Here is a 23,163-nt window from a genome sequence, read left to right on the forward strand (position 1 = left end):
TTGTCTACTATTAATTTCTAAATATATTTGGAACAAGTTTTAATATATCAAAAAATATAGGTTTTTTAAAAATTGTAATTCTTCTACCAGTTATTCTACCAAGTAACTGCAAAATACACTAGTGCTTTTAAGACTAATAATTTTACTATCTAGAAGCATACTAGGTTTCTACCATTGCATAAACATTTTAATATAAATATTTTTATAGTTCTATTTTCTTTCATACCTCTTACAATGATTGGTTGTAGGTATTGAATATTTAGCAATTAGTACAACAATAGTAAATGGATCTATGTTTTTATCATACAGTTTGTTTTATTTATTCTTCACATTTTGTTAATATTTAGGAAAGACACCAATTTTTTCTTCCTCTTTGATTAACAGTTCATTCCTGGAATCCCTTAACACTGTGTCACTTTCATGAAAGTATCTTCCTGCTTTGTTTTTCTTGAGCTTTTTTCCCTAGGACAAATACAAATAAATCAGTAAGCAAACACAAAAAATAAAAAGACATGGAAGAAGCCTATATGCCCTACATGTTTATTTTTTTAGAATAAGCTAATCTTTTGTCTACCAGCTTGGCTGAAAACTGTGACCTCAGCCCTGAGAGTTGGAATGAATCTTGTGAAGAAAAAGACCAAACTCCCAGAGCAAACTTTGGGAAGGCAGCCTCAATAGTTTCTACTTTTACTTTTGGACACCATTGCATTGGTCAAAAGTTTTTGGAAAAGGCAAATGGAACACAGAAAGTCATAGAATCCTTTCCCAGTCATCACTTTAAAATCCCAATATTTACTACTCTTCTTCTCTCTTTTTGTAACATTTCATTTCCAGGGAAAGTCAGATGGTCCAAATCTCACAGGCAACACAGTAGGACTCTTTCCCCCGAGATACATTGCCATCTGTGGGAGGGGAGGGGCTCTGGTCTTCTTGGTCTCCCTCAGGTCTTCAGTGACCTGGGCAGGTCACAGACCTACAGACACCAACAATCTCAGAGAGCTTACTGCCCTCTCTGGGCTGAGGTCTGCCAGGGTCTGAGGGATGAGAATCCGGTGTTTGGATCAGTGCATGTTTGTGAAACACCTTCAGGGGTGTGTATGTCACACCAGGGCATCTAATTTTGGCTTCTTCACCACTAAACCTACTGGTGCATACTGATGTTGGTCTGGGTGATCCAGGGAAGCTTGGGGGAGTCTGAGGTCACTGTGGGGAGGGATGAGACTCTAGCTAAACCAAAGGCATGGATCACCTGGAAATAGCTTAGATCTTAGTTTGTTTGGGGGACAGTGTCTCAACTCATGTTTTGCCCTCCTCATCACAGACCCTGAGTGCACAGCTCCCCCAAGGGACACTTAGAGGGTGTACTCACTCATTTTCCACATCCTGGATGGAATCAGGCAGAGGCTTATTCCTGGTTTCAGGAAGGAGTGGGACAACAAGACCAGCGAGGATGGGTAAGACTCCATAGATGATCCAGGGCAGGTGAGGGGAATACACCGTTAGAATCATCAAGAGGGGAGCCAAGGCTGCCCCAGTATTAGCAGCAATTCCCATGATTCCCACAGATGTTACCCTTGGGGTATAAACAATAATACAAGAAAGTCAAGTACAAGTCTACAATATAATTTGTGATTTATTATTTTGCTTTGATTATGGGAGATAGCATAGCAGTAGACATATGCTGACGACATATGCTTGCTTTTGAAATTTTCTGTTAGTCATAAGCGATTTTTTCAAATTCAAGTACATTAAGTGCATTAAAAAACAGTTTGATCATTAAAAAGATACCATTACTCATGCCATCTATCCTTTGTGTGGTTCAGAAGACTCTATAAGATGATGCATTTAAGGGCATCACCCAGTGCCCAACAAAGTCTGCTTTAAATAAATTTGCTTATAAATTGCTGGTGTTTTGTAATTATAATTGATTGCTTTGATAACTAACCAATCTTCTTTTCTTCCTTCAATAAATGTCAGTTAACTCAGAAAGGTCTGTTTTGATCCTGAAAGAGTATCCACGAGATTTCAGTATACCTGAGCACAGTAGGGATCAATTCACTTCCATGGCAAAAATTACTGGCAAATGTGGCAAAAGAAACTCCTGTTGCTAATGCTGCCAAAGCCATACGCACGGCCTGCATTTCTGGAGAGAGAAAGACCAGTGAGGCTCATGAAATCTGAGCTGAAGCAATTGCATTCCTGTAATTACAAATGGAGAAGATCTGAATGGAGGTGTTTGCAAGTATACATTGCAGAGAAGCTGCACAGGGGTTGAAAATGTGCAGTGTCTAATAGGCTGAGAAATGTGACTTATCTACTTTTTAGGACTCATGATGAATAAAAGGGTCTGGGTTATTTCATCAATTCTCCTTGAATGTCTGAGATTTGCAGAAGAGGAAAAAGAAGGTGAGACCAGCAGGTGTTCTCTGGCACTAATTCTGTTCTGTGTCTGCTCTGGCCTTGAGGTAGAATGTAGAACTCTTGTTGGCAGTTTCTGAGGGGCATGATCATCACTTAAATCCTCATGAGTTTGAAACATTAGTGCATATGCAATATTTACAAGGGACTTATATTGCAGAAGAATATAATAAAAGGGCAGGGCTGCTATGTTAATGAACAATTTGAAGAGCAACTAGATTTAGAATAATGTTAGAAAATCAGGAGTAAGGACCTTCACAAAGGAAAGAATGCTAGCCCTCAGGAAACACTGAAGGCAAGGTTCAGTCAGTTTCCACCCAGTTACAGAAAATCTCACAAGAATATTGCAACATTGGAGTGATGTTGATTGTAAGGCAGCAAACTTGCTCTGCTGATGCTGTTCAAGATGAAGAGAGGAGCAAGACTAAAAACAGAGCTACCATATGACCCAGAAATCCCACTACTGGGCATATATCCTGAGAAAACCACGTGTATAACCATGGCGGATGCATGTTGATGTATGGCAAAACCAATATAATATTGTAAAGTTAAAAAAATAATAATAAAAAAAAATAAAAGCACATCTACTCCAATTTGATTGCAGCACTGTTAACAATAGCTAGAACGTAAAAGCAACCTAAATGTCCATCAGCAGACAAATGAATTGATAAAGAAGAGGTGGTACATATATACAAGGGAATATTATTCAGCCATAAAAAGGAATGAAGTTGGACCCTTTGTAGTGATGTAGCTGATCCTGGAGTCTGTCATACAGAGTGAAGTTAGTCAGAAAGAGAAAAACAAGTACTGTATATTAATGCATATGTATGGAATCTAGGAGAAGACTCTTGAGAGTCCCTTGGACGGCAAGGAGATCCAACCAGTCCATTCTAAAGGAGATCAGCCCTGGGTGTTCTTTGGAAGGAATGATGCTAAAGCTGAAACTCCGGTACTTTGGCCACCTCATGCGAAGAGTTGACACATTGGAAAAGACTCTGATGCTGGGAGGAATTGGGGGCAGGAGGAAAAGGGGACAACAGAGGATGAGATGGCTGGATGCATCACTGACTCGATGGACGTGAGTCTGAGTGAACTCCGGGAGTTGGTGATGGACAGGAATGCCTGGTGTGCTGCAATTCATGGGGTCGCAAAGAGTCAGACACGACTGAGTGACTAAACTGAACTGATGGAATCTAGGATTAACATATATATACACTACCACGTGTAAAATAGCTAGCTAGTCAGAAGTTGCTGTATAGCACAGGAAACTCAGCTCAGTGCCCTGTGATGAGGTAGATGGGTGGGATGGGGGTGGGTAGGAGGGAGCTCCAAAAAGGAGGGGATCTCTGTATACACATAGCTGATTCACTTTTTTCGTACAGCAGAAACTAACACAATATTGTAAAACAGTTATGTTCCAATAATAATAATAATAAAAAGATGAGGAGTGGAACCTGCTAGTCAAGTATCATGTAAAATATATAACTGCACACTGGGAGTCACGTGAAGCATGGTGACCATCTGGGTTCCCCTATTTATTACACATGATTGCTTAATTCAGTGAAATTGAATCTAAGAGAGGCACTTAACTACAGTGACTTGTTCCTAATGGATATTTCTTCTCTGCCTGAAGATAAGAAATTTTTGTTTTCTTGAGGTCAAGACCACACCCCTAAACCAGAGTTGGAGAATGTATATACATTCTGGAGACAGAATCATGGAATAAAATGTCATGCTTCACTGCATGAAGCAGGGCACTCAAAGCCGGTACTCTGGGACAACCCAGAGGGATGGGGTAGAGAAGGAGGTGGGAGGGGGGTTCAGGAAGAGGGACACATGTATACCTGAGGCTGATTCATATTGATGTATGGCAAAAACCATCAAAATATTGTAAAGTAATTATCCTCCAATTAAGAAAAATAAGTTAATTTAAAAAAGAGAGAGAGAGCCTGAAGAGAGAAAGTGACAGTTTCGTGTCCTTGCACGAGATGCAGTCACAAGGTCTAGACCCTCCAGGTTGTTGTTGTTTAGTCGTTAAGTCGTGTCCAACTCTTTGAGATCTCATGGACAGTAGCTCACCAGGCTCCATGGGGGTCTCCAGGCAAGAATACTGGAGTAGGTTGCCATTTCCTTCTCCTGGAGATCTTCCCAACCTAGGGATTGAACCCACGTCTCCTGCATTGCAAGCAGATTCTTTACTGCTGAGCCACCAGGGAAGCTCCTAGACCCTTCATACTTACTATAAAAAGGCAGGGCTTCCCTAGCCATCCAGGGGTTAAGATTCCGCACTTCCACTGCAGGGGGCCTGGGTTCGTTCCCTGGTCAGGGAGCTAAGACCCCTGCATGCTGCACCAAATGGCCAAAAACAAGCAAGCAAGCAAACGCCCAAATGAAGCATGACTGGGCAAAGCCAAGTGATCAAATGCTATCTTAGAGAAACTGCCAGTAATACATGGTATCAGTTTCCAGATACTTCTTGGACATGATATCAGAGCCAACCTTGACGGGTCTTTGGCCCTTTTCCCAGCAACTTAATAGTAGAATATGTACTAAAAACACCTGGGGCTTCCTAGGTGGCGCTAGTGGTAAAGAACCCGCCTGTCAATGCAGGAGAGGCAAGAAACGCAGGTTCAAACCCTGAATCAGAAAGATCCCCTAGAGGAGGGCATTGCAATCCACTCCAGTATTCTTGCCTAGAGAATCCCATGGACAGAGGATCCTGCTGGGGTACAGTCCATAGGGTCACAAAGAGTCAGACAAGACTGAAGTGACTTAGCATGCACATGTACTAAAACTCCAGATTGGTTTCGGGGAATCGTTAGAACCCAATCTCCATTTTCTTCTTGCTTGAAATAGGTGTGACCAGTACAATTCATGAGAAATGAGGGCGGGGAAGACATTTTCTTTCTTGAATATTTGGCCTTTTCTTACCTTCAGACACACATGTGATGGTTAGAGTGGAGACTGCCAGCAGAAATATGAAAAGCATCTGGGTTATTCGACGGCCCAGGTGATTCAGTGCCAAAAGAGCGGCGTAATTAGCTGGGATGGTGACTATCCCAAAGAGAATCTGGAACATGAAAATATTACTCCCCAAGTGCTGGAGGTGGAGAGTCAGGCCAAAATGGGTCAGCACGTTTGCAAATCTGTGGTGAACAAAGGTGAAAGACACATAAGTTTAGACTATAGGCCCTACAAATCACAATAATATTGGCCCAGACAGGCAGTGTTGGCGATAAACTATTAAGGAATGGTCTATTTTGTGAAATATTTCCTTGAAAGATTATCACTTTAAAATTATCTAAAATGATTGTATGATGATGGAGGTCACAATTATTATTACACTTTCGGGGAGAGAGTTTTGCTGTAGAGGAGATATGATGGAGCCTTCTAGAATTTTAGCTTTTTTTCTATACCTTGATCTGGGTGATGGCTATCTATATATGGAATTGTTCATTGAATAGCATATATTTGTTCATTTTACTATTTGTAGTTTTACTTTAATTAAAATTAGAACAAGTGAAGAAACTTATAGCCAAGATACTCATAGCCAATCATGTGCCATGATGGACATTCTCAGCATCTGCAGTGATGAGCCTGGTAGGGTGGTGTGACAAACAGAACTCCTCATTGTATAATTACTTCTGTGCTTGCCTTTTCATAACTTTTCACTTTTAGCCAAACATAGCACCATATTCTTCCTCATACTTTGTCTCAAATCTGTCCCTCTAGCGTGTTATAGATGTTGAAATAACAAATACAATCACATCTCCACTATTTTAACATCCCTCATGTACTGTGTGAAGCCCACCTCACAAAGGACAGGAGACAGATCCTTTTACGCAGGTTGGGTGTGCGGAACAAGTCAAGCACAGAAGGTTTGGTCTCTGCTGCCTCCAGCTCCTCCTGCATGGCGGATCTCAGGACCTTCAACAAAACAAACTGTTCAGTGGTCACACAATTGTAGGCTTTGTGGGGTTCCCAACAGAGGACCAGGTAGATGACTTCCCTTTGTTTCTACTGGAAAATACAGACACTGAATATGTAATGACAGGTGTACAGTGTTATGAATGGAGAATCATGGAGTTAAAGGGAAATTGTGTAGTAACAATGGCATTTTGGCATGACACTCAATTTGCCTGCTGGGAATCAAAAGGGGTGTCAAGATTGTAGATTTAGGTCAGGAAGGCACTAATTGAAGAAAAGTTACTTGAATTTAGGTCCAAAGCTTCATTTTTATGAGAGGATCCTGAAAGTCTGGCAACCTGAGCTTGGTTCTCAGTTGGCTGCTCTTGGTAGAAAAAACATTTTTTTCAGGAAGGAGACTAATTCTCCTGACAGCCTTAACTTTGGTCCATGAGTCAGCCTCTTTAAGGGAAATCCTAGCATGTTGCGTCTTCATGAATGAAATGCCTGGCATTAAATCTAAGGACAGAATCAGAGGAGATCTTGGAGTAGTAGATTTTACGCCCAGACTTTATTACCTGGTGTTATACAATGGCTCTGCCATTTGACAGGTATGTACCTTGAGAAGTTAATTGAATATCTTTTAGCCTCAGTGTCCTTGTCATTTAAAAGAAGAATAAGCAGATGAATAAATCAGAGAATCAGGATTAGGATATTAGGAGAATAAAAAATAATGCCTTTATCACAAAGATTTGTAGTCACAAATGTGCGTATCAGCTTACATCTTGTACAGCTGTGACCTTTATTAACTTATTAAGTAAACTTTTTATTTATTAATTTTTAATTGAAATACAGTTGATTTATAATATCATGTTAGTTTTGGGCTTACAGCAAAGTGATCCATATATATATTATGCATATAATCATATGTATAAAAATTTTGAGGTTATTTTTATAATGGGTGTTATAAAATACTTAATATTATTCCCTGTGTTATAAAGTATACAGTAAACCCTTGCTGATTACCTATTTCATATATATTAGTGTTAGTGTTAGTTGCTCAGTTTGTGTCTGACTCTTTGAAACCCCATGGACTGTAGTCCACCAGGCTCCTCTGCTCATGGGATTCTCTAGGCAAGAATACTGGAGTGGGTTGCCATTCCCTTCTCCAGGAGATCTTCCCAACCCAGAGATCTAACCCAGCTCTCCTGCATTGCAGGCAGATTTTTCACTGCCTGAGTCATCAGGGGAGCCCATATATAATAGTGTGTATTTATTAATTCTATGCTCATAATTTACACCCCCCCACCTCACCTTTCCCCTTTGGTAACCATAAGTTTGTTTTCTATGTCTGTGAATCTGTTTTCTAAATAGATTCATTTGTATTATATATACAATATTGTAAAGTAATTAGCCTCTAATTAAAATAAATAAATTTAAATTAAAAAATGTTTAAAAAAACAGAATTTATGTATAAGTGATAAGTAGTTTGTCTTTCTCTCAGTTACTTCATTTAGTATGCTATTTTCAGGGTCCATACATGTTGCTACAAATGGCAATATTTCATTACTTATGCCAATATTCCATTGTGTATATCCCACATCTTTATTCATTCATAGGATGTAAGTGTATTAGTCACTAGTTGTGTCTGACTCTTTGCAATCCCATGGGCTGTACTCCTCTGTCTATGGCATTCTCCAGCCAAGAATACTGGAGTGGGTAGCCATTCCTTTCTCCTGGGGATCTTCCCAACCCAGGGATCAAACCCAGGTCTCCTGCATTGCAGGTAGATTTTTTACCATCTGAGCCACCAGGGAAGCATTCATTGGATACCATTATCATTAGGTGTAGTCACCATGCTGTACATTAGAGCCCCAGACTTATATCTGAAGGTTTTTACATTTTGACCTATGTCTCCCCATTTCTCCTTTTCTCCAGCCCCTTGCAGCCACTATTCTGTTCTGTGTTTCTAAGAAACTGATTTTTTCTTTTTTTAAGATTGCACATGTAAGTAATATCATAAAATATTTGTCTTGCTTATTTCCCTTAGCATAATGCCCTCCAGGTTAATTCATGTTGCTGCAAATGGAAAGATTTCCTTATATTTTTAAAAGTCAGAATAATATTCCATTGCATATGTCTGTGTATCTCACACTTTCTTTACTCATTTAACTTTTGAAGGACATCTAGACTATTTCTAAATTTTGTCTATTGTGAAAACTGCTAAATTAATATGGATGTGAAGATTTCCCTTCAAGATACTGATTTCATTTCCTTTGGATATACACCCAGAAGTAGAATTGCTGGGTCATATGGTAGTTCAATTTTTTAATTTTTTGAGAAATTACCATAGCATTTTCCACAATGGCTGTACCAATTTACATTCCCATCAACAAGTGTGTAAGGATCTCCTTTTTCAACATCCTTGTGAACATTTATTATCTCTTATCTTTTTGACAATAGGTGTGAGATAATACTTCATTGTGGTTTTAGTTTGCATATCCCTAAATTATGCTGAGCACCTTTTTACATACCTATTGGCCATTTGTTTCTTCTTTAGAAAAATGTCTATTCAGATCCTTTGCTCATTTAAAATTGAATTATTTGCTTTTTTGATAAAAGTTAATAGTTTCTTTATATTTTTTGAATATTAACCCCTAATCAGATATATGGTTTGACACTTATTTTTTAATATAAATTTATTTATTGTAATTGGAGGCTAATTACTTTACAATATTGTAGTGGTTTTGCCATACATTAGTTTCTCCCAAGTTGTACATTGCCTTTTCAAACCATTGTTTTCTCAGTTGTGCAGAGGCTCTTTAGTTGATGCCGTCTTACCTTTTTATTTTTGCTTTTGTTGCTTATGCTTTTGGTGTCTTATTCAGTAAACATTGCCAAGACTCATGTCAAGAAGCTTTTTTCGTGTTTCTACCCACCCCCGCACCTCCCCACCTCAGGAGTTTTATGCTTTTCAGTTCAGCTCAGTTCAGTCGCTCAGTTATGTCTGACTCCTCATGACCCCATAAATCGCAGCACGCCAGGCCTCCCTGTCCATCACCAACTCTCGGAGTCCACCCAAACCCATGTCCATCGAGTCGGTGATGTCATCCAGCCATCTCATCCTCTGTCGTCCCCTTCTCCTCCTGCCCTCAATCTTTCCCAGCATCAGGGTCTTTTCAAATGAGTCAGCTCTTTACATCAGGTGGCCAAAGTATTGGAGTTTCAGCTTCAACATCAGTCCTTCCATTGAACACCCAGGACTGATCTCCTTTAGGATGGACTGGTTGGATCTCCTTGCAGTTCAAGGGACTCTCAAGACACTTCTCCAACACCACAGTTCAAAAGCATCAATTCCTCAGCATTCAGCTTTCTTTATTGTCCAACTCTCACATCCATACATGACCAGTGGAAAAACCATAGCCTTGACTAGATGGACCTTTGTTGGCAAAGTAATCTCTCTGCTTTTTAATATGCTGTCTAGGTTGGTCGTAACTTTCCTTCTAAGGAGTAAGTTTCTTTTAATTTCATGGCTGCAATCACCATCTGCAGTGATTTTGGAGCCCAGAAAAAGAAAGGCAGCCACTGTTTCCACTGTTTCCTCATCTATTTGCCATGAAGTGATGGGACCAGATGCCATGATCTTAGTTTTCTGAATGTTGAACTTTAAGCCCACTTTTTTTTTTTTCACTCTCCTCTTTCACTTTCACCAAGAGACCCTTTAGTTCTTCATTTTCTGCCATAAAGGTGGTGTCATCTGCATATCTGAGGTTATTGATATTTCTCTCGGCAATCTTGATGCCAGCTTGTGCTTCTTCCAGCCCAGCATTTCTCATGATGTACTCTGCATATAAGTTAAAAAAGCAGGGTGACAATATACAGCCTTGACATACTCCTTTTCCTATTTGGAACCGGTCTGTTGTTCCATGTCCAGTTCTAACTGTTGCTTCCTGACCTGCATACAGGTTTCTCAAGAGGTAGGTCAGGTGGTCTGGTATTCCCATCTCTTTCATAATTTTCCACAGTTTATTGTGATCTACACAGTCAAAGGCTTTGGCATAGTCAATAAAGCAGAAATAAATGTTCTTCTGGAACTCTCTTGCTTTTTCCATAATCCAGTGGATGCTGGCAATTTGATCTCTGGTTCCTCTGCCTTTTCTAAATCGAACTTGAACATCTGGAAGTTCATGGTTCACATATTGCTGAAGCCTGACTTGGAGAATTTTGAGCATTACTTTACTAGCATGTGAGATGAGTACAATTGTGTGGTAGTTTGAGCATTCTTTGGCATTGCCGTTCTTTGGATTGGAATGAAAACTGACCTTTTCCAGTTCTGTGGCCACTGATGAGTTTTCCAATTTGCTGGTATATTGAGTGCAACACTTTCACAGCATCATCTTTCAGGATTTGAAAGAGCTCAACTGGAATTCCATCACCTCCCTAGCTTTGTTCGTAGTGATGCTTTCTAAGGCCCACTTGACTTCACATTCCAGGATGTCTGGCTCTAGGTGAGTGATCACACCATCATGATTATCTGGGTCGTGAAAATCTTTTTTTGTATAGTTCTTCTGTGTATTCTTGCCATCTCTTCTTAATATCTTCTGCTTCTGTTAGGTCCCTCCCATTTCTGTCCTTTATTGAGCCTATCTTTGCATAAAATGTTCCCTTGGTATCTCTAATATGCTTTTAGGATTTACCTTTAAGTCTTTAATGTATTTGAAGTTAATTTTTCTGAGTTGTGTGAGACTGGGACTCAGTTTCATCCTTTTGCATATGAATATCCAATTGCCCCAATGCTATTTATTGGAGAGATTATTCTTTCCTCATTGTGTGTTCCTTATTAAAATCTTGTTGAACATTTATGTATGGGTTTGTATCTGGGCTTTCTATCTGATCCACCATTCTTTGTGCCTGTTTTTATGCCAGCACCATACTGTTTTGATTATTATAATTTTGTGATATAGTTTGAAATCAGGATGTGTGATACCTCCAGCTTTGTTCTTCTTTTTCAGGATTGCTTTGGCTATTCAGGGTCTTTTGTGGTACCGTACAAGTTTTAGGATAGTTTTTTTCTACTTCAAAGAAAAATGCATTTGAATTTTGATAGAGATTGCTTGGGGAGAGATTGTATATTACTTGGGGGTAGTATGGATCTTTCACAATGTTAATTACTCCAGGCCAATACATGGAATATCTTTCCATTTATTTGTGTCTTCAGTTTCTTTCATTAATATTTATAGTTTTCTGTATACAGAAAAATTGAACCTCCTTGCTTAAATTATTCCAAAATATTTTATTGTTTTTTTTTTTACTATTGTAAATGGGGTTGCTTTCCTAATTTCTGTTTCATATAGTTGGTTATTAGTGCATAGAAATATAATTAATTTTTAACATTGATTTTTTAATCCTTCAACTTTACTGAATTTGCTTATCAGTTCTAACAGGCTTTTTATATGGAGTCGTTAGGATTTTCTATAGTATAAACTTAATAGACAGAAACTTCAATTAAATAGAATCAAGAGATTAGAAGGGGGAGCTTCCATGTCTTGTGATAGTAGTAGAGCCCAATAGGAAGAAGAAAGACTCCTTTTCTTTCCTGGCAAGGACAAACCAATGAAGCCATGGACTCTCTGTTAACTATAAAAGATCTCCTAACTGCTTTTTACTCCCTATAAAGGTGTTTTCTTTCCCTTGCCATGCAGGAACTTGCACATGGCTCACCATGGTTGCAAGCCCTGAAATGCAATTCTCTATTGATCCTGAATAAACCCATCTTCACTGGAGAGATACCTAGCAGTCTGTTTGTTTCATATCAACAATGTGCATAATCTGCAAGCAGAATTGATTTTACTTCTTCCTTTCTGACCTGGATGGCTTTATTTATTTATTTTTTGCCTAATTGTTATGGTGAGGATTTCAAACTATGTTGAATAGAAATGATGAGTGTGGGCATCTTGTTCTTGATCTTAAAGAAAGGCTTTTAACTTTTCACCATTGAGTATGATGTTAGCTATGGGCTTGTCATATATGGCCTTTATTATATTTAGGTACATTGCCTCTATACCTGATTTTTTGAGAATTTCTGTCATGAAAGGATATTTAATTCTGTGGAATTTTGATCACAACAGTGACTGGGGTTCCTGGGGAAAGTTCTCACCACAGTGACAGTGTCAGCCTTGGAGAAGAAGCACAGTATCTAGGACTCAAGGTATCTCTGACATCTGATCAGCATAGGTGAAGCTTATCTGAGTCCTTAGAAGCAAAGTCTGTAAAAGTCCATGAGGGTTGAGGCTTGCAGAAGTATTCTGCTCTCCATTTCCTCATAGGGTAAGATCCCTGCATGGGGACTCCTCCTGTCACCAAGCTACTCTGGATTGGAGCACAGGGTGATGCAGGTAAAATGTTTCCTGCACTTCTTCTATGCAGATATCCTTTTGACTTTTGTGTTTCTGCTCTTTTGTCCTTGTAGTCCAGCCTTTTTCCAGAGCTGTTATTGTCAGTTGGTAGTTGTTTATTTTGGGCTTCCCTGGTGTCTCAGTGTAAAGAATCTGCCTGTCAGTGCAGGGGATGTGGATCAGGAAGATCCCCTGGGGAAGGAAATGGCAACCCACTCCAGTGTTCTTGCCTGGGAAATCCTACAGACAGACAGAGAGGCCTGGTGGGTTATAGCCCATGGGGTTGCAAAACAGTTGTACACAACTTAGTGGCTAAACAACAACAACAAGCTGTTTAATTATTGTTTTTAAGGGAGAGACAAGTGTTGGCCCATCCTAGCCCTTCATCCTGCTGATGATACTCTGCTGCTAGATATTTAAAGTCATGTCTATTATTCCAATTGGTGAGGAGATACACCTCATCCAAGATAAGGAGCAATGGCTGTGCTTTGCTGGAACAGCCGTGAAGAGATGCCCCACGCCCAAGGTAAGAGAAACCCAAGTAAGATGGTAGGTGTTGCAAGAGGGCATCAGAGGGCAGACACACTGAAACCATACTCACAGAAAACTAGTCATTCTAATCACACTAGGACCACAGCCTTGTCTAACTCAATGAAACTAAGCCATGCCCGTGGGGCAACCCAAGACGGGCGGGTCATGGTGGAGAAATTTGACAGAATGTGGTCCACTGGAGAAGGGAATGGCAAACCACTTCAGTATTCTTGCCTTGAGAACCCCATGAACAGTATGAAAAGGCAAAATGATAGGATACTGAAAGAGAAACTCCCCAGGTCAGTAGTTGCCCAATATGCTACTGGAGATCAGTGGAGAAATAACTCCAGAAAGAATGAAGGGATGGAGCCAAAGCAAAAACAATACCCAGCTGTGGATGTGACTGGTGATAGAAGCAAGGTCCGATGCTGTAAAGAGCAATATTGCATAGGAACCTGGAATGTCAGGTCCATGAATCAAGGCAAATTGGAAGTGGTCAAACAAGAGATGGCAAGAGTGAATGTCGACAGTCTAGGAATCAGCGAACTGAAATGGACTGGAATGGGTGAATTTAACTCAGATGACCATTATATCTACTACTGCGGGCAGGAATCCCTCAGAAGAAATGGAGTGGCCATCATGGTCAACAAAAGAGTCCGAAATGCAGTACTTAGATGCAATCTCAAAAACGACAGAATGATCTCTGTTCGTTTCCAAGGCAAACCATTCAACATCACAGTAATCCAAGTCTATGCCCCAACCAGTAATGCTGAAGAAGCAGAAGTTGAACGGTTCTATGAAGACCTACAAGACCTTTTAGAACTAACACCCAAAAAAGATGTCCTTTTCATTATAGGGGACTGGAATGCAAAAGTAGGAAGTCAAGAAACACCTGGAGTAACAGGCAAATTTGGCCTTGGAATACGGAATGAAGCAGGGCAAAGACTAATAGAGTTTTGCCAAGAAAATGCACTGGTAATAACAAACAACCTCTTCCAACAACACAAGAGAAGACTCTATGCATAGACATCACCAGATGGTCAACACCGAAATCAGATTGATTATATTCTTTGCAGCCAAAGATGGAGAAGCTCTATACAGTCAGCAAAAACAAGACCAGGAGCTGACTGTGGCTCAGACCATGAACTCCTTATTGCCAAATTCAGACTTAAATTGAAGAAAGTAGGGAAAACCACTAGACCATTCAGGTATGACCTACATCAAATCCCTTATGATTATACAGTGGAAGTGAGAAATAGATGTAAGGGCCTAGATCTGATAGATAGAGTGCCTGATGAACTGTGGAATGAGGTTCATGACATTGTACAGGAGACAGGGATCAAGACCATTCCCATAGAAAAGAAATGCAAAAAAGCAAAATGTCTGTCTGGAGAGGCCTTATAAATAGCTGTGAAAAGAAGAGAAGCGAAAAGTAAAGGAGAAAAGGAAAGATATAAATATCTGAATGCAGAGTTCCAAAGAATAGCAAGAAGAGATAAGAAAGCCTTCTTCAGCAATCAATGCAAAGAAATAGAGGAAAACAACAGAATGGGAAAGACTAGGGATCTCTTCAAGAAAATCAGAGATACCAAAGGAACATTTCATGCAAAGATGAGCTTGATAAAGGACAGAAATGGTATGGACCTAACAGAAGCAGAAGATATTAAGAAGAGATGGCAAGAATACACAGAAGAACTGTACAAAAAAGATCTTCACGACCCATATAATCACAATGGTGTGATCACTGACCTAGAGCCAGACATCCTGGAATGTGAAGTCAAGTGGGCCTTAGAAAGCATCACTACAAACAAAGCTAGTGGAGGTGATGGAATTCCAGTTGAGCTCTTTCAAATCCTGAAAGATAATGCTGTGAAAGTGCTGCACTCAATATGCCAGCAAATTTGGAAAACTCAGCAGTGGCCACAGGACTGGAAAAGGTCAGTTTTCATTCCAATCCCAAAGAAAGGCAATGCCAAAGAATGCTCAAACTACCGCACAATTGCACTCATCTCACACGCTAGTAAAGTAATGCTCAAAGTTCTCCAAGCCAGGCTTCAGCAATACGTGAACCGTGAACTTCCTGATGTTCAAGCTGGTTTTAGAAAAGGTAGAGGAACCAGAGATCAAATTGCCAACATCCACTGGATCATGGAAAAAGCAAAAGAGCTCCAGAAAAGCATCTATTTCTGCTTTATTGACTATGCCAAAGCCTTTGACTGTGTGGATCACAATAAACTGTGGAAAATTCTTTAAGCGATGGAAATACCAGACCACCTGATCTGCCTCTTGAGAAATTTGTATGCAGGTCAGGAAGCAACAGTTAGAACTGGACATGGAACAACAGACTGGTTCCAAATAGGAAAAAGAGTTCATCTAGGCTGTATATTTGTCACCCTGTTTATTTAACTTATATGCAGAGTACATCATGAGAAACGCTGGACTGGAAGAAACATAAGCTGGAATCAAGATTGCTGGGAGAAATATCAATAACCTCAGATATGCAGATGACACCACCTTTATGGCAGAAAGTGAAGAGAAACTAAAAAGCCTCTTGATGATAGTGAAAGTGGAGAGTGAAAAAGTTGCCTTAAAGCTCAACATTCAGAAAACGAAGATCATGGCATCCGGTCCTATCACTTCATGGGAAATAGATGGGGAAACAGTGGAAACAGTGTCAGACTTCATTTTTCTGGGCTCCAAAATCACTACAGATGGTGACTGCAGCCATGAAATTAAAAGACGCTTACTCCTTGGAAGGAAAGTTATAACCAACCTAGATAGCATATTCAAAAGCAGAGACATTACTTTGCGAACAAAGGTTCGTCTAGTCAAGGCTATGGTTTTTCCTGTGGTCATGTATGGATGTGAGAGTTGGACTGTGAAGAAGGCCGAGCACCGAAGAATTGATGCTTTTGAACTGTGGTGTTGGAGAAGACTCTTGAGAGTCCCTTGGACTGCAAGGAGATCCAACCAGTCCATTCTGAAGGAGATCAGCCCTGGGATTTCTTTGGAAGGAATGATGCTAAAGCTGAAGCTCCAGTGTTTTGGCCACCTCATGCGAAGAGTTGATTCATTGGAAAAGACTCTGATGCTGGGAGGGATTGGGGGCAGGAGGAGAAGGGGACGACAGAGGATGAGATGGCTGGATGGCATCACTGACTCGATGGATGTGAGTCTGGGTGAATTCCGGGAGTTGGTGATGGACAGGGAGGCCTGGCGTGCTGCGATTCATGGGGTCGCAAAGAGTCGGACACGACTGAGCGACTGATCTGATCTGATTATTCCAATTTTCACTGGAGTGAAAAACAAAGATTTTGCTTTCTGTCTTTTTGCGAACTTAAAATTGTATCTAAGTTGTATGTGTTTTGGGGAAAAGAAATTTATTATATACTGGGCTCTCAGACATTCAAGACTGGAATAATCAATAATGCATATATGTGAAATATAGAAAAATGGTACAGGTAAACTTATTTGCAGGGCAGGAATACAGACGCAGATGTAGAAGACAGACACATGTACTCAGTAGAGGAAGGGGAGGATGGATGAATTGGGAGATTAGGATTGACATATATACACTACCATGTATAAAATAGATAGCTGCATGGCACAGGGTGCCTGTGATGATCTGGATGGGTGGGAAGGATGGAAGGTGGGAGAGAGGTCCAAGAGGGAGGGTATATATGTATACATATAGCTGGTTCACTTCATTGTACAGCAGAAACTAACACAACATTGTAAAACAATTATGCTTCTGTTAAAAGATAAAATGATATTTGAGTGGATATAAGTGGAACAAATTTAAGTTATGATTGAAATGGGTGTGTCAGGCAATTCATCAGATGAAGTTAAAACAAGATTAAGATCACAAATTTCTAAATTATTTTTACAAAATAAAAAAAATCAAATTAAACAATACTGAGCAGTCATTCATGCAGTGAATCCATTTTGTAAACCAAGTTTCAGTTGTTCCTCTTGTGCAAAACTCCCTTTCTTCCCCTGGCACTGAGGTGATTGTCAGCTGCCTTTCACTTTAATAATACTTTATTCTTGTCTTACTTCCTGCTTGTATCACTTGTTTATGTTATGTGCCTGGCCCTTGTAAGATCAAATCTTTCATTCTCTGTACTGGGCCAAACTGGTAGGCAAAATGTTAGATTTGGGCTTGACTATAAAGATAGTTCCTCAGAAATAAGTTAGTACAATTTAATTTTGTATGAGATAGGGTTATATCAATGCCGTTTTAAAAGAACCATAGGTCAATACCAATTTAGAGGTTTTCTTTTTTATTTCAGAAGCATGTACCAACATATTCTCCATCATGTCAAGGACCCTCAGGGGTATTATCCCCGTGTAATGGCTTCATAATGGGAGAAACTTTGATTTCTTCCCAGGTGGCTCAGTGGTAAAGAACCCAGCTGCTAATGCAGGAGATGTAAGAGACACACCTTCAATCCCTGGGTCAGGAAGATCTCCTGGAGAAGGAAATGGCAACCCACTCTGGTATTCTTGCCAGGAATATCTCATGGACAGAGGAACGTGACAGGCTACAGTCCATGGAGTTGCAAAAAGTCAGACACAACTGAGCATGCTTTGATTCCTTTCCCCCATCTTCAGTCAAATCTTAACTCTCAGAAGCATTTTGCTTCTCCTTATTCAAATCTCTTTTAAAAAGAGCCTCTGCTTTCTTTTGGGAGTATAAAACTTTTCATTAGATATGTCATTGAATATGCTTCCAAAAATATTGCATTTCTCTTCCTGAACCAGCTAATTATTATTTTTTTTCCAATAAAATAAAGGTAGACTCTTTTTTTCAGGGTCTTCAGTAGAAATCTTTCTATCCCCTATCATTGCAAACATTAGACTTAAAAATATCTGTTACTTTCCCCCTCATATCTATATGAAAGATTCTGGAAGGCTGGAATCCTGGCTTATTCTGTTATTCATGACCAAGTAACATGTCTCACACACTGTAATCTTTTGATAAGTATTTTATGTATGTGCATGATATGATGAATGAGTCACCTAATTGTCCACAATGTTTTACCTACCTAGGAAGAAAAATAAAAAAGAAAATCACTTCTTTGAGGCAAACCTATTCAGTTTTACTCTTGGGTCTTGAGGTAAGCCGACTGTCACTTTCACAAACCAGAGATTTGTATTGTTGTGTTCACTGTTATATTTCCAGGGATAGAACCAAACTTGCCATAGGTAAGCATTCAGTAGATTGCCTGGATCAAAGTGTTTGTGAGTGAATGAACAGAAATATGAAGTTCCGTACGCTCTATTCTGCACAGTCATGGAACACTCCTTCTAGTCTTGTTGCCCTGAAGAAAGGCTATCAGAACATTGAACTGGAAAGAAAAAATTAGTTTTGGTTACTTTCTCTTACCAAGTTAATGTGTGACCAATGCTCAGTCTTTCCAGTTGTTAATAATTAGCAATCTTTTCCTCTGTTAAGTAAAATATCTGTGTCTACTTTTAGCAGCAACGTGTTCTCTGCCAATGCTAACACAAACAATGTTGATACTTGTTGAGAAACAGGACAGTGAGGTAAGAAGCCTCATAACCACCACTGTGATCTTGCTTTCCCTTCCTCTTATGGATACGAATGATATATATGACATATAAATAATATAAAGAATAACATATATGTTTTTCTTGCATTTTGTAACTAACTCCCAGCCTCCTCACCTCCATGGTTAGGGTATCTCCAGCAATCTTCCTTCCATTTCTGTGGGCTGCTTTTTGAAGTTCTTTTAAGCCCTTTTTGGGTTTGTCTATAGTAATCAACCACCGAGCAGATTCTATCAGCCACCTAAAAAAGAAGAGTAGGACAAAAGTGTAGTCAACTCTCATTTGTCCTTTTTGCACATAGCCTTTTTCCAGAGATGCCTTTCCCCTCCAGTCTGATGTCTACCACTTGTTGGATTATACCCAAATTTATAAACTTACATTCTCTTGTGCCATAACTAGGGAAAAATGAGATGACCTCTCTGTGTGGTTTACCTTCACTATTGAGATTGCAGGCTGGAGTCATATTGACTCCCTTCTCAACCAGAGGCAAATTTACCAGGGAGCTCATGAAGCTGAAACATGAGGGATCCTTACTTGTACAGGCCTTTGCCAAGGTTCTTGTAAGGGCATAAGAAATGTCTCTTCATAATGTGTCATTTTTCTAAAATAAGGGCCCTTAAGTGATTTATGTATGCCAAAGGCTCACACAGATTGGAATCACTCCTGCTCCTACCAGTTATGATGGAATCTGGCTACATAAGCGAGTTACTTATAGCTGCCTTGATTTTATCATCTGTGTAACAAGGAGGCAGTCCCGCATACTCTGCAGAACCGTCATGAGGGTGTAGTGACATAATGGATGAGCCTGCAGAGACTACATCCTCTAGTCTAAATGAACTCGCCTCACTATATTATTAATATATCTGTAATCATTTCTCTGAGGGAGAGTCATTTTCAGACAATAATCTTCTTCTGAACAGCCTTCTTAGGGAGAGCGGTGTAATTGCCATTCATATATATGGAATTTAGAAAGATGGTAACAAGAACCCTAAGTCTTTTCAAAGAGAAGGGCAAAGTTGTGCATGCTGTTCAGTCACCAAGTTGTGTTTGCCTCTTTGTGACCCCATGGACCGCAGCACACCAGGCCTCCCTGTCCCCCTCCATCTCCTGGACTTTGCCCAAGTTCATGTTCATTGCATTGGTGATGCCATACAACCATCTCATCCTCTGTAATTCTCTTCTCCTTCTGTCTTCAATCTTTCCCAGCATCAGCGGCTTTTCCAATGAGTCAGCTGTTTGCATCAGGTGGCCAGAGAATTGGAGTTTCAGCTTCAGCATCAGTCCTTCCAATGAGTATTCAGGGTTGATTTCCTTTAAGATTGATTGGTTTGATCTCCTTGCTGTCCAAGGGACTCTCAGAGTGTGCATAGAACAAATGATAAAAACCATCCAATCTGAGCTATTTCAAATCCTAAAAGATGATGCTGTGAAAGTGTTGCACTCAATATGCCAGCAAATTTGGAAAACTCAGCAGTGGCCATAGGACTGGAAAAGGTCAGTTTTCATTCCAATCCCAAAGAAAGGCAATGCCAAAGAATGCTCAAACTACCACACAATTGCACTCATCTCACACACTAATAAAGCAATGCTCAAAATTCTCCAAGCCAGGCTTTAGCAATACATGAACCGTGAACTTCCAGATGTTCAAGCTGCTTTTAGAAAAGGTAGAGGAACCAGAGATCAAATTGCCAACATCTGCTGGATCATTGAAAAAGCAAGAGAGTTCCAGAAGAACATATATTTCTGCTTTATTGACTATGCCAAAGTCTTTGACTGTGTGGATCACCACAAACTGTGGTGAAATTTGTGGATCACCACAAATTTCAGAAAATTCTGAAAGAGATGGGAATACCAGACCATCTGCCTCTTAAAAAACCTGTATGCAGTTCAGGAAGCAACAGTTAGAACTGGACATGGGCCAACAGACTGATTCCAAATAGGAAAAGGAGTACATCAAGGCTGTATATTGTCACCCTGCTTATTTAACTTATATGCAGGGTACATCATGAGAAATGCTGGGCTGGAAGAAGCACAAGCTGGAATCAAGATTGCCGGGAGAAATATCAGTAACCTCAGATACTCAGATGACACCACACTTATGGCAGAAAGTGAAGAAGAATTACAGGGCCTCTTGAAAGTGAAAGAGGAGAGTGAAAAAGTTGGCTTAAAGCTCAACATTCAGAAAACTAAGGTTATAGCATCCGATCCAATCACTTCAAGGCAAATAGATGGGGAAACAGTGGAAACAGTGGCTGACTTTATTTTTGGGAGCTTCAAAATCACTGCAGATGGTGACCCGCAGCCTTGAAATTAAAAGACGCTTACTCCTTGGAAGGAAAGTTATGACCAACCTAGGCGGCACATTAAAAAGCAGAGATATTACTTTGCCAACAAAGGTCCATCTAATTAAGGCTATGGTTTTTCCAGTGGTCATGTATGGATGTGAGAGTTGGACTATAAAGAAAGCTGAGCACTGAAGAATTGATACTTTTGAACTGTGGTGTTGGAGAAGACTCTTGAGAGTCCCTTGGACTGAAAGGAGATCTAACCAGTCTATCCTAAAGGAGATCAGTCCTGAGAGTTCAATGGAAGGACTGATGCTGAAGCTGAAACCCCAGTTCTTTGGCCACCTGATGCAAAGAGCTGACTCATTTGAAAAGACCCTGATGCTGGGAAAGATTGAGGGCAGGAGGAGAAGGGGACAACAGAGGATGAGATGGTTGGATGGCATCACCAACTCCTTGGACATGAGTTTGAGCAGACTCCAGGAGTTGGTGATAGACACGGAGGCCTGGCGTGCTGTGGTCCTTGGGGTCGAGAAAAGTCGGACACAACTGAGTGACTGAACTGAACTGAACTGATCCGATCTGACTTAATTTAAACTAGAGGAACCATGCTGCTTTTTCTTTACGAAGTTGTGGAGGTGAATTTGCTTCCCATTCCTCTCTCCAATATCAGTTAAAAAAATGAAAAATGTCCATATCTTCTGTATCACATAATTTTTTTGCAAAGCCATACCTATAATCACAGATTGTAATGGAGGCTAGCTCACCTTCAGATATTTTTCTCTGTAGGGATAATATTTTTGTATCAATTCTGTTTGCTTCATACTTCTTAAGTCTTATTAGTAAGGATGCTGCTGCTGAGTCACTTCAGTCATGTCTGACTCTGTGCGACCCCATAGACGGCAGCCCATCAGGCTCCGCCATCCCTGGGATTCTCCAGGCAAGAACACTGGAGCGGGTTGCCATTTCCTTCTCCAATGCATGAAAGTGAAAAGTGAAAGGGAAGTTGCTCAGTCGTGTCTGGCCCTCAGCGACCCCATGGACTGCAGCCTACCAGGCTCCTCCGCCCATGGGATTTTCCAGGCAAGAGTACTGGAGTGGGGTGCCATTGCCTTCTCCAATTAGTAAGGATGATAAGACCTAAAAAGAATTCCCAGAAGAAAATTCATTGCTGTTGTCTGTCTTTAGGGCTGCTGGTTTTAGCATGTAAAAATAGTGTGCCTAATTAAATTTGAACTTCAAGTAAAAAAGGTAAATTTTTAATTAGAACTATGCCCCATGCAATATTTTAGATAAAAAATTATTTTTTGCTTGTTTGAAATTTTAATACAATGGGATTTCTTGTGTTTTATTCAGTAGCAAACAAAAATACAGAACCCAGTTAGAAATTTCATATAAATCATGAACAATTTTCAGTATAATTATGTATCTTACAATATTTGGGATATAATTTCACAAAAATATTAGCTGGTTATCTTAAATTCAAATTTCGTTGAATGTCCTTAATTTTATCTGGCAACTCTACCTGTTTTGCTTCTCGAATTGTACATAGGGCACATATAAGGAGAGTACATACTCAGGTATGAAGAGAAGTGAAAGTTACCCAGTCATGTCCGACTCTTTCCGACCCCATGGACTGTAGCCTACTAGGCTCTTGTCCATGGAATTTTCGAGGCAAGAATACTGGAATGGGTTGCCATTTCCTTCTTCAATACTTCAATAGACCAGGACCAAACAGAATTCTTGTATCTGATTCCATGTACATTCTCACCCCAGACTCTCACAAGACAAAGGAGGAAAGAAGGTTCATACCTTGAGGCCAGAAACAAAACAAAGAGTGGTACAGACATCACTAGCTGGAGAGTGTGCCAGTCTCGAATGGCAAAAGCCAGGCCTCCAAGGATTGTCTGTCCCAGACTAGTGGCAGCCATCAACAGTGTTGTTGCCATAGCTTGGAATCGGGGCTCTGTCCATTCCAGTGCTGAAAGAAAACACAAGCGGAAATTTTATTCAAATAAACATGGAATTTCAAGGTCAGAGTTAAGACTTGGAAA

General features: G+C 40.0%; 1 protein-coding gene across 1 annotated transcript in view; it reads right to left on the minus strand.

Annotated features, from left to right (window-relative positions):
- Positions 1–304: 304 nt before the first annotated feature.
- Positions 305–23,163, minus strand: part of LOC129653607 (organic anion transporter 7-like) — a 36,147-nt gene continuing 13,288 nt past the window's right edge. Inside the window, exons 4-10 of the mRNA XM_055583350.1 lie at positions 22,922–23,090; positions 18,942–19,065; positions 6,230–6,345; positions 5,350–5,564; positions 2,035–2,143; positions 1,370–1,573; positions 305–462 (exon numbers count right to left, since the gene is read on the minus strand). Coding sequence (XP_055439325.1) covers positions 402–462; positions 1,370–1,573; positions 2,035–2,143; positions 5,350–5,564; positions 6,230–6,345; positions 18,942–19,065; positions 22,922–23,090 — 998 coding nt within the window. The 3' untranslated portion in view covers positions 305–401. The remainder of the gene's footprint in view (positions 463–1,369; positions 1,574–2,034; positions 2,144–5,349; positions 5,565–6,229; positions 6,346–18,941; positions 19,066–22,921; positions 23,091–23,163) is intronic.

This window comes from Bubalus kerabau, chromosome 5 (assembly GCF_029407905.1).
Source record: "Bubalus kerabau isolate K-KA32 ecotype Philippines breed swamp buffalo chromosome 5, PCC_UOA_SB_1v2, whole genome shotgun sequence".
Taxonomy (NCBI): Eukaryota; Metazoa; Chordata; class Mammalia; order Artiodactyla; family Bovidae; genus Bubalus; species Bubalus kerabau.